The sequence below is a fragment of the Tilletiopsis washingtonensis genome (genome assembly GCF_003144115.1).
Source record: "Tilletiopsis washingtonensis strain MCA 4186 unplaced genomic scaffold FA09scaffold_20, whole genome shotgun sequence".
Taxonomy (NCBI): Eukaryota; Fungi; Basidiomycota; class Exobasidiomycetes; order Entylomatales; genus Tilletiopsis; species Tilletiopsis washingtonensis.
In genome coordinates, this window is record NW_020312017.1 from 445,924 (window position 1) to 461,364 (window position 15,441).

The 15,441-nt window shown below is 68.5% G+C and overlaps 4 protein-coding genes across 4 annotated transcripts; 3 read left to right on the forward strand and 1 right to left on the reverse strand.

The window, feature by feature from the left end:
• Window positions 1–516: 516 nt before the first annotated feature.
• FA09DRAFT_340848 (hypothetical protein) lies at window positions 517–2,073 on the reverse strand (the record flags this gene model as incomplete). The annotated part of the gene is made up of 1 exon (XM_025744365.1): window positions 517–2,073. The coding sequence occupies one exon, from the start codon at window positions 2,071–2,073 to the stop codon at window positions 517–519; it is 1,557 nt and encodes a 518-aa protein (XP_025596192.1).
• Window positions 2,074–4,408: 2,335 nt separating this feature from the next.
• On the forward strand, window positions 4,409–6,875 carry FA09DRAFT_331845 (putative clathrin assembly protein AP47). The gene is made up of 8 exons (XM_025743203.1): window positions 4,409–4,811; window positions 5,149–5,347; window positions 5,524–5,798; window positions 5,851–6,065; window positions 6,120–6,209; window positions 6,262–6,385; window positions 6,436–6,555; window positions 6,609–6,875. The coding sequence occupies exons 1-8, from the start codon at window positions 4,607–4,609 to the stop codon at window positions 6,704–6,706; spliced, it is 1,326 nt and encodes a 441-aa protein (XP_025596193.1). The 5' UTR covers window positions 4,409–4,606; the 3' UTR covers window positions 6,707–6,875.
• Window positions 6,876–8,107: 1,232 nt separating this feature from the next.
• On the forward strand, window positions 8,108–10,843 carry FA09DRAFT_352394 (hypothetical protein; the record flags this gene model as incomplete). Its single annotated transcript, XM_025744830.1, has 11 exons — window positions 8,108–8,264; window positions 8,498–8,746; window positions 8,805–9,048; window positions 9,105–9,228; window positions 9,284–9,577; window positions 9,694–9,829; window positions 9,868–9,883; window positions 9,943–10,231; window positions 10,293–10,310; window positions 10,378–10,449; window positions 10,508–10,843. 11 exons carry the CDS (start codon window positions 8,108–8,110, stop codon window positions 10,841–10,843), a joined length of 1,935 nt encoding a protein of 644 aa, XP_025596194.1.
• A 1,063-nt stretch (window positions 10,844–11,906) lies between these two features.
• Window positions 11,907–15,075, forward strand: FA09DRAFT_340851 (hypothetical protein; the record flags this gene model as incomplete). Its single annotated transcript, XM_025744366.1, has 5 exons — window positions 11,907–12,101; window positions 12,220–13,345; window positions 13,399–14,769; window positions 14,821–14,987; window positions 15,037–15,075. The coding sequence occupies 5 exons, from the start codon at window positions 11,907–11,909 to the stop codon at window positions 15,073–15,075; spliced, it is 2,898 nt and encodes a 965-aa protein (XP_025596195.1).
• Between the last annotated feature and the right edge of the window lie 366 nt (window positions 15,076–15,441).

Consider the following 15,441-nt stretch of genomic DNA (forward strand, 5'->3'; position numbering starts at 1 on the left):
GGAGCAGTGCGGCGCCTCGGCGCGCGCCTCGCCGTCCGGCCCGGGCCGAAGTGCGGGGAAGCGCAGGCACGGTGCGGCAGAGCAAGCGCTTCGCGGTGCATGCCGCTTGCACACGCTCGGCAGGATGGCGCAGCAGTGGCATTGCAGAGCGCGCGCCTCGCACACGAGGGGGGCACGGCGCTGGCGTGGGGGTCGACAGACAGGTGGGATGAGTAGGCGCTGGGTGGGGGGAGAAGAATGTGCTAGAGTGGAGGGTGTGGAGAGAGACAGTGGGGTGTGTGTTAGTGGGTGAACGGCGCAGAGAGGGGTGGCGAGCGCTTGAGTGGAAGCTGGCAGTGTGGAGTCCTGGGGGCGTGGCGAATGGCGAGGCAAGAGGCAGAGTGATGTATGTTCGCAAGCATGCACAAGGAAGAGCGGCTTTTAGCCGGCGAGCGCACCGCGCTGGCGGTCTGGCATCGCAGGCAGCGGAGAGCGGAGGGATCGGCAGAGCGTCGGAGCGGAGAGCAAGCGTGGCCGTCAGGCCTGCGCTGCCACGCCGGGCGCTCGCCATGCCTCCTCGGCGGCGCCCGTCATGCGCAGCTGGCCATCCTTGCCCACGGCAAAGCTGCGGCCGCGGTGCGCCGGCAGCTCCTCGGACGGCACGTCAACGGCGCCGTCGACAACGCTGCTCGACGCCGTCGTGCGGCTGCTGCCTCCCGTGCCCGAGTCGGAGCGCGAGGCCAGCTCCGGCGTGCCGGCGCTGCGCACGGGCGTCGAGCCGCGCGTGTCGCTCAGCGGGCCGCCGCTGGGGCTGGAGCGGAAGGCGCCGATGATCGGCGAGCCGCCGTGCGAGCCGAGAGACGGCGGCGTCGAGCGATCTGCAGTGGCGTACGGCGCGGCGCCTTGCGAGACGAGCTGCAGCGGCGACTGCAGGTGCGACGCCGCGACGGTGTGCGACGAGCGCGAGCCGCCGCCGGGCTGCGAGGGCAGCGGCTTGGCCAGCACGGGGTCGCGCGAGCTGCTCGCCGGTGCTCTCCGCGTCGGGCGCGGCGAGCTGCCGGCGTCGGACGAGGAGGAGAGCGACGACGAGCCGGCGAGCTGTGCCGGGCTCAGGCTGCGCGAACTCGGGTGGTCTGGCGTCGACCAGCCCTCGCCCGCAGCACCGGCCGTCGTGTTGGACGCCGAGCGCACCGGGCCCTGCGCCAGGTAGCGGGCACGCTCCATCTCGCGCATGCGCGCCGCTGCGGCTGCGCTGCCGCCCGCGGCGCCAAAGTCGTTGGCGCCGCCGCTGCCGTCGTTGCCCTCCCACACGAGGCCGGTGGTGAACTCGTCGCCGTCGCCGATGCCGCTGCCCTTGGAGAAGGCGAGCGTCTTCTGGTCGACGGCCTGCGCAAGGCCGCCGAGGCCGAAGCCGAGCGGCTGCGGCGGCACAATGTGGATCGACTCGCGGTTCGACGGCAGATGCGGCAGGTACGAGTGGCGCCGCGGCGGCGGGCCCTGCTGCGCGTCATAGCTCTGGCCGCCGGAGCTGCCGTGTCCGACGTTGGAGTGCGAGTAGATGGAGCCGGCGTAGGAGCGCTGCAGCGCGTTGGTGCTGCTCGAGCTCGAGTTGCGCAGGTGCGCCTCGTGCGCCTCGCCGGGGAACTGCGGCGGCAGGAAGTCGGCCGCGGGGCTCAGCGGCGAGCCGGGCGCCGAGCTCTCGGCAGCAGGCGTGGCGACGCCGCTGAGGCCGTAGTGGCTGCTGCCGCCCGTCGGGCTGGCGACGAGCAGGCCGCTGGAGCTGAGGCGGCGCATGTCCGAGAGCGAGGCGTTGGTGCCGCCGGGGCTGCCCTTGCCGCTGCTGCCGCGCCAGCTGCTGCGCCACGTCTCGCCGTACAGCGTGCCGATCGTCGAGGGCGGCGCGTACGGCGAGCCGCCGCCGCCGTGGCTCACGTAGGCGGGCGGCGGCTCGCGGATCGGCGGCAGCGTCTGCTCGTTGAGCTTGCGCACGCGGTGGTGGTGCCACTTGACGTACGCCTTGTAGCCGAAGAAGATGACGGCGAGGCCGGCAAAGATGCCGGCCACGGCGCCGGCCGCAGTGCCGGGCTGGCCCATGGCGTGCGGAGCAGCGAGCGGCGCTGCTGGGGCTCACCGGTGGACAGCAGAGCGGCGCCACGGCAACGGCGTGTGGGCAAGACAGACGCTGCGGGTGCGAGCGACGCAGCTGTCGAGGTGATGGACGAGACGCTGGAGCACGGACGGGCGCCGCAGAGGCTGTGGAGTTTGCGGGCGGGCAGTGCCGAAACACGTGCGCCGCGAGGATAGGAGGCGAAGCGTGCTGCAGAGATGACGCCGGAGCACGGAAGTGTGCCAAGCGCGCAAGTGCTTCTCTAATGAGCTGGAGCAGGGAGCGAGTGTGAGTGGAGCGGAATGGAGTGACGGTGAGGAGCAGGCCGGCGGCGGCGGCGAGGCGAGGCGAGGCGAGGCGGGCGGTGGCCGGCTGCGGCTCCTCGCGCCGCATCGCTCCGGCTGCGTAGCGACGTCGTGCTCGCTCTCGCAAAAGGCTCGGGTGCACTGCACGCTGCGCCGCGCTTGCTGCACCCGTGCTGCGTCTGCAACGTCCAGCACCGCATCCTGCTTCTGCACCTGCAGCCGCAGCGCTGCAGCATCAGACTCTCTGCCGCTGCCGTACCGGCGAGGTTCTCCTCGTCCTAGCGCAGCCGTCCGCGGTTCGCAGAGGCGATGCACGCCTTTGAGCCGCTGATCCGCGCCGCTGCTCCGCCGACGCTCGGCGCTTTAGAGCGTCGTGTCGTGCTCCTCTGCTGCCGCTGCCGCTCTGCCGCTCGTTTGCGCTCTGCGCTCTCGCTGCACCTCTGCACGCGTGCGCGCTTGGCGCGAGGGATCGGCAGCGTGCGTCAGTGCCGTCGTGCCGGCGCTCGCATGGTCGCACCGCGTGCGCGGCACGAGCGCTGTCAAGCCGCGGCGGCCGGGAGGGTCCGCTGCGGCCTGTGGCTGACGCCCGGTGCCGCGTCCGACACTCCCCGTGTGCGGTGCGATGCGCCCTCGGCCGCGGCATCGCGCATGATGATGCCAGCCGGCAGCGCAGGGCAGCGCGGCAGCGGTGCTCGGCGTGGTGCTCTGCGATGCTGCGGCCTCGCTGTTCTCGCCGTGCCGCCGTGCCAGGCCGATCCTCACGCGCGGCGCGGCGCGGGCCAGCGCTCGGCTGGATGCGGCCGCGCTGAGGCCGGGCCAGACAGCGACAGCTGCCAGCATCCCGGCCCTCCTGCGCTGATGCTGCTCACTGACGGCGACGGCGACGACATGCGGTGACGAGTTGCAGCGCTGCGTTGCACGCCTGCTGCCGCTGCCACAGCCACAGCGCAGCTGTCCAGCCGCCAGCGCCGTAGCATCGCCCTTCGAGCTGCGCGCTGCCGCGCTCGAGCCGCCGTCTGCTTTCTTCTCGCTTCATGCCGCAGCCGCAGTTTGCAGACGCAGGCGCAGCAAGGCTTGCAGCGCCTCGGACAGGGTGCCGCTGGCCGCTGCACGCCCACGGCGGGTGTGCCTGATCTGCAGGCGCAGGCCTTCGACTCCCTCTCGAACGGGCCGCTTCCGGAGCGCCCTTCCCTGGGGCCGGAGCGCAGGTCGTCCCGACATTGCGCGCGCCTCCGAGATGCCAGCATCGAGACGAGGCGAAGCGTTCCTCGGTGCCCACGCCAACAGGCATCGATGCTTACGCCGGGTGACTTTTACTGCGACCGATGTGCAGATGCAGCCTATGTTGGCGAACAGCCTCGTGCGGCCGCCTTCGTTCTACGTGTCACACAAGCTCGGCGTCAGAATGCGAAGAGCAGCCCGAACAACGACGACGGAGCTGCCGCCCTACCGCTGCCGATGCAGAGAGCTCGGTGGTCTCGAAGTGTCCCATTTGATCATGGGTCAAGGATTGGCAAGAAAGGAGAGCATGCTGCATGGTCGGAACTGAGGGTGCTCGACTGTCCCGCAGGCGGAGAGCTGGTCCCTGCTCGCCTGCCACCGACGGTGTCCTCTCAGCTGTCCAACGTCCAGCGGTCGCCGCAGTCCCACTCCCGCATCGGCAGAGCGCGCTCCCGCGCGACCGAGGGGCGGGGAGGGGACGATGTTGGGCGCAGGGTGCGCGCTGGTACCTTGCCAGCCTAGACAAGGGGTATGCAGGGCTGGCTGCAGTCTGAATGTCTTGTCTTGCCTCACTCAACGCTGTTTGCAGTGGACGCGGGGCGCTATGCGCGACGAGCTTGAGCCGTAGCCAGAAAAGGGGACGGGAGCGGGTGCTGCTGGCGTGGACGCGCCGCCGAGCCGCCGGGTCGCCGGCGGTGTGCTGGCGGCGCGTGGGCGTGGGAACATCACACAGCGCGCCCCGTGCGCGTCGCCAGGGCGAGGTGTGCTTCTGCAGGTCGTGCTGCACGCCTTCTCACCCTCACCTCGACACTCTCTGCAGCTACTTCACCCAGCGCACAGCACAGCACACGCATAGCAGCAGCAGCCTGTGCACAGCTCTTTGCTCTAACTCGCTCGCACTTGCTGCACCGCCGCAGCTCTTCGCCCTCGGCGCACCGCTCACCCCTCGCCTCACCTCACCTCGCCGCCGCGCCGCGGCCCCACCTCGCCCAGCATGGCGTCGACGGTGGCCATCGTCGACATCAAGGGCAAGTCGCTCATCCAGCGCTCGTACCGCGACGACATTGAGCCGGCGCATGTCGAGCGCTTCCTGCCGCTGCTGCTCGACATGGAGGAGGAGAGCGGCGGCGCGGCCGTGTGTCCCTGCTTCACCAGCGAGGGCATCAACTACATGTTCATCCGCCACAACAACCTGTACTGTGAGTAGAGGCGAAGACTGGCGGGACTGGCATGAAGCCGGACCGGCAGCGCGGCTGGCAGGTGGCATACAGCGATGCGAGCGCGACTGGACAGCGTGGCACTCGCACGAGGGAGAGCTGCGGCACCGCAGCCAGCCCGGGCCGGAGCGGCTAGAGAGGGACATGCCGTTGCGCAGGCCCTTCACGCATTGGCAGCGTTGGACTGGCTGGCCCGTCACCCAGCGGCTCAACGCACGCTGGCGCTCTACGCAGCGCTGCCAGTGCTCTGCGCACCGCAGCGATTGGCCCTGTCCTTCGCTTGGCCCCATCCCTCGCAGCACACTGACGCGCGCCGCAGTGCTCGCGCTCTCGCGGCGCAACTCCAACGCCGCCGAGCTGCTGCTCTTCCTGCACAAGCTCGCCGCCGTGCTCGAGGAGTACTTCAAGGAGCTCGAGGAGGAGAGCATCCGCGACAATTTTGTCATCATCTACGAGCTGCTCGACGAGATGATGGACTTTGGCTACCCGCAGACGACGGAGAGCAAGATTCTGCAGGAGTGAGTGGTGCCACGGCTGCGGGGGCTGAGGAATGGACGGCGCGGGGCGGAGTAGAGAGACGCACAGGACTGCGCTGCTATTGCGCCCTGCGCGCAACATACAGCTCTGGCGGTCAAGAGCAAGACATGGGCCACGACTCGTGCCGGTGTGGGCCTGCTGCTGACAGCGCGCCCAGGTACATCACACAAGAATCGCACAAGCTCGAGGTGCAGGTGCGGCCACCGATGGCCGTCACCAACGCCGTGTCGTGGCGCAGCGAGGGCATCCGCTACCGCAAGAACGAGGTGTTCCTCGACGTCGTCGAGAGCGTCAACCTGCTCGTCAACGCCAACGGCAACGTAGTGCGCTCCGAGATCCTCGGCGCCGTCAAGATGAAGTGCTACCTGTCGGGCATGCCGGAGCTGCGCCTCGGCCTCAACGACAAGGTCATGTTTGAGAGCACCGGGCGGGGTGAGTGCAGAGAGTGTGCAGCCTGGCGACGCTGCGCTGACTCTGCACGCAGCGGCACGGGGCAAGGCCATTGAGATGGAGGACGTCAAGTTCCACCAATGCGTGCGCCTCTCGCGCTTCGAGAACGACCGCACCATCTCGTTCATCCCGCCCGACGGCGAGTTTGAGCTCATGAGCTACCGGCTCAGCACGCAGGTCAAGCCGCTGGTGTGGGCCGAGGCCGTCGTCGAGCGGCATGAGGGCAGCCGCATCGAGTTTATGGTCAAGGTGCGCAGTGCGTGGAGTGCCGCGCCTGGCAGATGCTGACAGTCGCCTCTCCAGGTCAAGGCGCAGTTCAAGCGGCGGTCAACGGCAAACAACGTCGAGATCCACGTGCCAGTCCCAGACGACGCCGACTCGCCCAAGTTCCGCGTGCGTGTCCGAGCGTGCATCGTAGCATCTTCACGCTGACACGTCTCTCCAGGCGGCGACGGGCTCGGTGCACTACGCGCCCGAGAAGTCGGCGATGGTGTGGAAGATCAAGCAGCTCGGCGGCGGGCGCGAGTTCCTGATGCGGGCGCACTTCGGCCTGCCGTCCGTCAAGAACGGTGCGTAGCGCTGCGCCTGTCCTCTAGCACACTGCTCACTGCCCCCGCAGAGGAGACGATGGACCGGAAAGCACCCATCACGATCAAGTTTGAGATTCCGTACTTTACCGTCTCGGGCATCCAGGTGCGGTATCTTAAGATCGTCGAGAAGTCGGGCTACCAGGCGCTGCGTGAGTGGCCCTGTCAGCCATCTGCGTGGCCCTGCACTTACACCACGCCACAGCATGGGTGCGCTACATCACACAGGCCGCCGGCCCCGGCTACGAGCTGCGCACGGCGTCGGAGAAGAGCCAGGCTCGGCTCGCGCCCTTCTCGGCATGAGCAGGCCTCATGCGCGCGGGAGCTCATGGGCTCACGCAGCGAGCACGGCGGCCATGTCGCTTGACGAAGTCTGCCGTCCTCTTTTGGATCTGCGCTCGGCAGAGAGTCGTTCTACTGCGAGCCGACCTGTACGCTTTCCCTTCCTGTCACAATGCCATGCCGTCTACGAGCACGTGCAGGGTGTGACGGCGTGTCGGGCCTGCCATTCGACTGCACAGCAGCGTTCTGGCTTCCTCTGCCCAGCCTGGTGTCGCCTCCACCTGAGCGCTGAGGAAGCACAGGTTCATGCGTTCCCAGGCTAAGCCAGCGGGGCTGAGCAACTTCCTTACGCCCAGCACATGGCGGCCCTGAGCTGTCTCACTGCGCCCACAGCTAGTGATTGCGGTGGGTGCGGGGTAAGGCGAGATCGGGCTGCGCGCTGGGGTTGCATCAACAGCAGCAGCGCTGGCTCGCTGCTCTCGCTGGTGATGCAGGCAGGTGCAGGCGCAGCCCCCGGCAGCCGATCGGGCGGCGAGCTAAGAGAGCCTTGACAGCAAGCACCAGCAGGCGGCAGGCCTCATGGCGCCCCACGCCCATTCCGGCATCAGAGCCGTAGCGCGTGACGCGCGGTCATCTTGAGTGTCTCTGCAGCTGCTGGGTGCTTCGGAAGAGAGGGGAAGAGGAGAAAGAGGAGAGGAGAGCGACCGCGCGGGGCCGCAGGATGCCAAGCGCACTTGCCGGCACGCGACGTCAACGCCAAGCCCCGACGGCGATTTCGCTGCGGCGGGCGCTGAACGCGCGCGGCGGTGCGCCTGCGCCGTGACCGCAGCCGGCGTCTTCTGCTTGCGCTGCGGCCGCCGCGCAGCATGCATGCGCCGCCAGTCCACCGCCGCAGCCTCGGTCGTGAGGGAGATCGCAGCGCGGGAGCGCAGAGGATGGACAGGTGAAGTCGCATGACGCACCGTCGGGCCGCACTCCGAGCCGCGGTGCATCCTCCGTGCATCCCGCCGCCGCTCCGTCATGTGCGAGCGCTTTCGGAGGCCCGATGCTCGGTTTGCCGCCTGCTGCCGCCCGCCGCAGCCGCTCCAGGCGGCTGGGGCGGCATGGCAAGATGCTCTCCCGTGGCGGAGTGGGGAGACCGACCGCATGGCGCGGACAGGCACGGAAAGAGAGAGGACACCGGCCCCAGGGCACTCACTCTGCACCGGCGCCATCATTCTCCGCACGGCTTGGCAAGGGACTAAAGTTGCACCGCTGCCGCTGCTGAGCACGAGGAGAGTGCGGGGTCCCCGGTCCGATTGTGCCTGGCCCTGGAGCGTGTGCCCGCCTCACACGAGCCGCAGGCTGCGTATAAGAAGGCTCGCTAGGCGTCGCGGACGCAGGCAGGCCCACCTTTCCGAATCAAGACACACCACACACACCATGGCCGCGTCGACGCCGTCCACGCCGCCGCAGAGCGAGAAGAAGCTGAGCCGCACGTCGCTGCAGCTCGGCACGTCCGCCGCACACGACACGCACGAGGAGTTGCCGCGCAAGGTCGACGTTCAGGACGAGAATGCGCGTCTTGCGAACCCGCTGAGTGCGTCCAGATTGATGAACGAGATGAGCTGGGCACAGGCGGCATTCGCGAGTCGAGACCGGCAGAAGGCGCAGTGATTTGACGAGGTTCTGGTGGTAGAGAGTGATGTTCGCGGGTGCGGCGGCGAGGGCGCACTGCTGCACCGCGACGCACGTGCCAAGTGACCAAACGCCTGGACATCGCCTGGAATGTCTCCGGCGCTCGAGCATCCGCTGACCCACTCTCCGTCGCAGAGGGCTTCACTCGTGCCGAGTGTGCCGAGCGTGCGCGCCAGTGGGCCGACGAGGCCGGCCTGAGCGAGGAGCGCGACCTCTTTGCGCGCGCCGCCATCGTGGCGCAGAACCCGACGCTCTTCGAGGAGGCGCCCGAGCTCACCGAGGAGGACAAGGAGGCACTGCGCCGCGAGCGCGACCACCCGTACCGCCAGCCCAAGGCACTCTGGCTGCTCGTGCTCTCCGTCTCGCTCTCCGCCGCCGTGCAGGGTATGTCCTCCTCGCCTCGGTGTGATCTGCTGCGCTCACACTCCGCGCTCTGCCGCAGGCATGGACCAGAGTGTCATCAGCGGCGCGCTCCTCTTCTTTCCCGAGCAGTTTGGCATCGAGGACGAGTACGGCGGCTGGGTGACGGGCATCGTCGCCGCCGCACCGTACTTTTCGTGCGCACTGCTGGCCTCGTTCCTCACTGCTCCGCTCAACAACTACTTCGGCCGCCGCGGAACCATCGCCATCACCTGCGCCATCGCGTCGATCACGTGTATCTGGAGCGCGGTCACGGATTCGTGGTGGTTCGTCACCACGGGAGCACCAGAAAAGCGAGAGCCAACACTGAAGCACTCCACAGGCACCTCATGATCGCTCGCATCGCTCTCGGCGCCGGCATTGCTCCCAAGAGCGCGACGACTCCGATCTACGCAGCCGAGACCGCACCTGCGAAGATCAGAGGCGCTCTGGGATCGCAGTGGCAGGTGAGATACCTGCGCTCAGCCTGCGATGCTTCAGGCTCACGCTAGGTGCGCTCAGGCCTGGACGGCATTCGGCATCATGCTCGGATACGTCGCCTCCATCGCCTTCTACTTCGTGCCCGACCAGGGCGGCATCGTAGGCCTGCGCTGGCGTCTGATGCTCGGCTCGGCCGCTATTCCTCCGCTCTTCGTCATTTCCCTGATCTTCTTCTCACCCGAGTCACCTCGATGGTATATGTCGAAGGGCCGGAAGGCAGATGCATACTACGCCATGCGCAGGATCCGCAACACGCCGCTCGAGGCCGCGCGCGACCTCTACTTCGCGAGCGAGCTGCTCCAGGCAGAGCGCGAGGTAAGTGGTCTGCCAAATTTAATTGCTCCACGTAGCGTGGGACTGCATGTAGCGCGGGACTGCTTTTGCGGGAGCGCAGCACTCTTACTGACACGACCTTCGCGCGGCGCTCGCAGATCATGCACGGGCAGAAGTCGCGTATCGGACTCCTCGAGCTCTTCGCCACTCCTCGCAACCGCCTGGCCGCTCAGAGCAGCAGCTGGACGATGCTAATGCAACAGTTCTGCGGGAAGTTTGGAGAGAATCGGGGCGGTCACTTGCTTTGGCTAACAGCCCACCGTTCTCTCCAGGTGTCAATGTGGTTGCGTGAGTGTGGGGGAAGAAGGCCGGGCCGGACCGCGGACAGGGCTGACCATACTTGATAGTTATTATGGCAGTCAAATCTTCTTCGAGGCTGGAGCAACAGAGGTGGGCGCGCTGGCCGCGTCGCTCGGCTGGGGCACCCTCAACTGGCTCGGCGCGATTCCCGCATTCTGGGCCATCGACAAGCTCGGCCGCCGCACGCTCCTGCTCATCGGCTACCCCCTCATGGGCTGCGCACTCTTCATCACCGCTTTCTCCTTCCTTGCGCCTAGCGAGACGGGCCGCGTTGCTGGCGTTGCTCTCGGCACGTACCTGCACTGCCTCTTCTACTCGCCTACCGCAGGCCCAGTCGTGAGTCTCAAAAAGCTCGGAAAGTAGCATCAGACTATGATTGACGCTCGCTCGCATCCAGCCCTTCACATACAGCGCGGTAAGCAGGATCAAGAATCTAATGCATGGCTAGCGACGCGACACTGACGCGTCTTTGCGCCCTGCAGGAGTGCTATCCGCTCAAGGTCCGCGAGAGCGGCATGAGCCTCGCCGTCGCCGTGTGCTGGTTCTTCAACGGCGTGAGTCCACATCTGTGCCTCTCTCTTTTTCCTCGGCTCACGAATGGGTCTCCGCCAGGTGCTGTCGCTCACGTGGCCGGCGATGCGCAACGACCTGACGCCGACGGGCGCGTTCGCCTTCTACGCTGCCTGCAACATGGCTGCCACCGTCTTTACGTACTTCTTGCTGCCCGAGACGAAGAGCCTGACGCTCGAGGAGCTCGACGCCGTCTTCTCGGTCAGCAACGCCGAGCACGCGGCGTACCAGGCGCGCCTCATTCCGTACCACGCCGGCCGCCTCGTGGGCCGCCGCAACATCGACAAGGGCGAGCCGCTGTACGCGCACGAGAAGCTCACGCTCGAGGAGCGCAGGGCTAGAGGCACGATTGCGCCCGCCGCTGCTGGCCGTGAGTAGAATGCCAGGCGCTGACTGGTGCTGCGAGCCTCCGACCTTGGGCTGACACTTGAGCCTTCTCAGACTAAGCGCCGGGCCGCCGCGCCGCGCTTCCACTTCACGCCGCCTGTACCCATACAGACCTTGACGACGACCCCATCCTGAATTGTGATGATCATAGCCACCCCTGTGCGAGAGTGAGCGTGCCGCAGGAGCTGTTATCGCTGCCGGTGCAACGGACGACGGCGCCCCCTGGCACTCTTAGCGCGCGCTGGTCGCACGCCCCTGGCGAGCTCAGGCACCGCCGGCGCGGCGCGGCGCAGCAGCAGGAGGCTTCGCGTCTCCGCATCCGGCCGCGGGCTCAGTCGCGCCAAGGGCAAGGCGAGCTTGATCGGCCGCACGTCGTCCAGCATAACGCCGTTCCTGGACGAGATCTGAGCTGCGTCCGGCTCAGAGCTCTGTCGCGTGTGTGTGTTTGCGGCAGCGAGAGGCACGCAGCGTGGTAGCGATGCGCGGCGCGCACCCGCACGGACGGCGGACGCACCCCTCAGGCCACGCCGCGATTCATCACCTCTAGCCGCTGCGTCACAAGTGCTTCCGCGATGCTTCTCTTGTCAGGAGTGCTGACCGGCTGACTACGGCGAGTCGAAGGCTCACGAGCGCAGCGTTGCATGCTGAGAAGCAGCCTTGCACAGCGAGGTTCAGCGTGGGACCCGCGCACGGCCGGCGGAGCGTGTGTTGGTGCTGGCAGACGGGCGTGGCGCCTGTTGCCGAGCCAGCGCGTGTGAGGCAGGCGGCCAGCGAGGCACAGGCGCGCGGCGCGTGGCTGCCGGACGCGGCGCGGAGGCGAGGTGAGTCGCGCCCTGCCGCACCGCGCGCCCGCCGCCCCGAGGAGACCCCAGCGGCCGTCTCCCGCCGCTGCGTGGCGCCCTTGCCTCGCCGTGCCGCGTGCGCTCCCGCACGCCGACATCGCACGCCTTCCAGCGCGCCGCCGTTCCCCGCACACCACCACATCCGCACGCGCAGCAGCCTCGCTCCGCCGCTGCGCACACTTTTGCCGCTCTCCTCACCCCTGCGCGCTGCGATGGCCGACGCGTCCCTCTCGCCGGCGCCGCGCGCCGCCGGCTCGGCCGCCGCCGCCACGTCGGCCGCCGACGCCGAGCGCCTCTGGGCGCTGCACGACTTCGACGCCGAGAACCCGGACGAAGTCTCCTTCCGTGCCGGCGAGCCGGTCATCGTCGTCGAGCGCGACGACGCGTACGGCGACGGCTGGTGGCAGGTGAGTGCGGATGCAGAGCGGCGACGATAGCGGGCAGCGGGTGTGGTGTTGCGGCGCCTGTGCTGGCACTGCAGTGGTGAACGTGCAGTGGTGAACGCTGCTCACACATCGTCTGCAGGGCACAAACGTCAACGGCGAGACGGGCCTCTTTCCCTTCAGCTACACGACCTTCGACCGCGCGCTGGCCGAGCAGGCCGTCGCCGAGGCGGCGGCTGGCGCCAGCCCGGCGGGCACGCCTGGCCTGATGGGCAACACGATGGCCGACATCGACGCCGCGCTGGCCGACGTGTCGGATGCTAACGGCGCACAGACGGCACGTACAGCCGCTGGCGGTACGCCGCGCCGCGCGCCCAGCTTCAAGAGCGAGCGCAGCGCCGACATCAGCGTCGGCGAGACCGACGAGAACGGGGACGTCGAGGCGGACCTCGCGTCGCGCGCCGCTGCTCGTGCTGCGCTCGCCGTCAACGCACAAAAGGCTGCAGACGCAGCCAGCGCCGGCCAGAAGGCCGAGGACGAGCGCCGGCGCAGCGAGGCGGCGCGCGTCTTTGCCGAAGAGGAGGAGCGCCAGCGCCTCATGCTGCTGGCCAAGGAGGCCGAGCGCAAGCGCGAGCTCGAGCAGGGCACGCTCAAGGAGACGCCCAAGGAGGAGAAGATCGCGCCGATCGAGGGCGTCGAGATGAGCGACGAGTCCGACTCGGAAGGCTCAGAGGCTGCAGGCCCGACTGCGACGCATGCGCCGCTGTTCGGCTCGCTTGCGCCCAAGCAGCCCGACGCCCTCGACCCGCCGCGCTCGCTGTCGCCCATTCCCAGCGCGTCAGGACACAGCCACACCGGCATGGGCAGCGCCGCTGCGCTCGCAGCAGGTGCAGCCATTGCCGGTGGTGCCGCAGCCACGATGAACCGCAGCCGACAGAACTCGGCCAACGGCGTGCAGAACCGCAGCTACGACGACGAGGCGAGCATTGTGAGCACGCAGCCACGCACGAGCGGCATGACCGACCCGACGGCGCCCGGCACGGCTGCCACGAGCCTGGCTGGCGGCGCCGAGACGCCCAAGAGCGCATTCATGCCGCAGGCCGCCAGCTCTGCCGGCCTTGTGCCCTCGTCGCCCGCGCCGAGCAACCTCTCGGGCTCGCAGCGCGTCGGCCCTGGCGGCGACCCGCACGAGTGGAGCGTGGAGGAAGTCGTGGCGTGGGGCCGCGCAAAGGGCTGGGACGAGGGCGCCGTCGTCTCGAAGTTCGCGGGTGAGCCTAGCTGCGCCTTGCCTGATTACCACATCCTGACATGCGGCATGCAGAGCACGAGATCTCTGGCGATGTGCTCATGGAGATGGACGTCAACATCCTCAAGGAGATCGACATCACCGCCTTCGGCAAGCGCTTCCAGGTCGCCAACGCGATCAAGGACCTCAAGCGAAGCCTCGGCGGCGAGAGCGCCGTGTCGCCCGCGCTTGCTCCGCTGCCCGTCACGCCCGTCTCGGCCTCGCTGCGCCCGAGCAGCCCGGCGCCCAGCACCGGCAACATGGGCCCGCCGAGCGTGTCGGGCGGAGTCTACGGCGCTGGCGCTGGCATGCTCGGTGCCTCCTCGATGGCGCGCGTCAACAGCTACGGCACGCATGAGGACGCGCCTCGCACCGAGTCCGAGGTGCTCGCCGGACGCGCCGTCTCGGGCACGTCGGCTCGCTCGGCGGCCAGCTTCGAGACCAACGGCGCCTGGCCGCCCACGTCTGCCAGCGATGGCTTTGGCGGACTTGGCGCCGGGCCGGCCGCCGCATCCAGCGGTGCCGCACTGGCGGACCTCGACACGCCCATCACCTCGCCGCAGCTCGTCAGCGACAAGAAGCTGCGCAAGGACGGCCCCGCTCCTGCCGCCTCTTCGCCGCGCAAGCGCGAGTCGGGCGGCAGTGCCGGCGCCGGCGACCGGACAAGCTTCTTCGGCGGCTTTGCTGAGCGCCGCGCGCGCAAGCCGGCACCGAAGGTCGCCAGCAGCTCGCTCAGTCCTGGTGACGAGCCGAGCAGCAAGGGCACCCTTGGCCGCCTGGGTCTCGGCCGGCTGCGCGAGCGCAGCTCGCAGGCGTCGGACCCGCAGCCGGCCGACGCGCTCAAGGGTAAGATCAGCCTGCCGACGAGCAGCCCGACGTACGACTCGATGGGCGACACGGCGCGCCGCAACCGGGCCTCTGGCGGCTCGAACGGCGGAGGCTTCGGCGGCGGCCAGGGCGGCTTCGGCATGGGCCACTCGAAGCAGGCCAGCGTCGGCAGTGCTGGCCCGGCGGCGGGAGAGTGGCACGGGCCCAAGTCTGGCGACCTGCGCTCGCCCGGTGCCGCTCCGACCGAGGGCCCGGTGATGGCGCGCATCCGGCCCGTCGACCTCGAGGGCTGGATGAAGAAGAAGGGCGAGCGCTACAACTCGTGGAAGCCGCGCTACCTCGCGCTCAAGGGCTCGGACCTCGTGCTGCTGCGCGACCCCACGGCGCCCAAGATCAAGGGCTACGTGAGCATGAAGGGCTACAAGGTCATCGCCGACGAAAACACAAACCCGGGCAAGTACGGCTTCAAGATCCTGCACGAGACCGAGAAGCCGCACTACTTCTCCAGCGACGACCCGGCCATGGTGCGCGCATGGATGAAGGCGCTGATGAAGTCGACGATCGGGCGCGACACGACGCGTGAGTCTGCGCGAGCTTGTGTCACTTGCCGCACACGCTCACCCTTCACAGTGCCCGTCATCTCGTCGTACAACAACGCCACCATCTCGCTCAAGGAGGCGCAGCGCATGAACCCGCCGCCGCGGCCGCCAAGCCCCACGAGCCGGGCCCGGGCGCAGCGCGCGACCGCACGCGCCAACAAGGACCAGCTGACGGCCAAGGACGCGAGCGTGCTGATGGTGCGTTGTGCCGCGCCGCGATCTGCCGCCAAGGCTCACACCCCTGCAGGGCCTCGGACAGCCGGCAAACCTGCGGCAAGGTCCATAGTGAGTGTGCCTCTGGCTCCTCCACAGCTGCAACCTCTCGGCGCCCGTTCCTCGCCGCGCCTCGGTCTCGTCACAAGCGGCTTCTGCACACGATACCAATCACCAAGCGCCCCGTGCGCGTGCAAGAAGCCCTTTTCCCGCGTCTCTTACCCCATCCGCGCTAGCGTTCCCTCTCTGTCTCTCCCACTGTTCGCAGTCCCTTGGCGTGCTCAGCGATGCGAGTGCCAGGCCTCGCATGTGCTTGCTCGCCGTTCCATGTCTCTTGTGTTTCGGCCTTGCTCGCCTCGGCCAGGCGGAGGTGCCCGCCAAGGCGCTCCTGCTCCGCAAACGTTCGCACGCACCCCATACATTGCCATGCCCTCTCTGC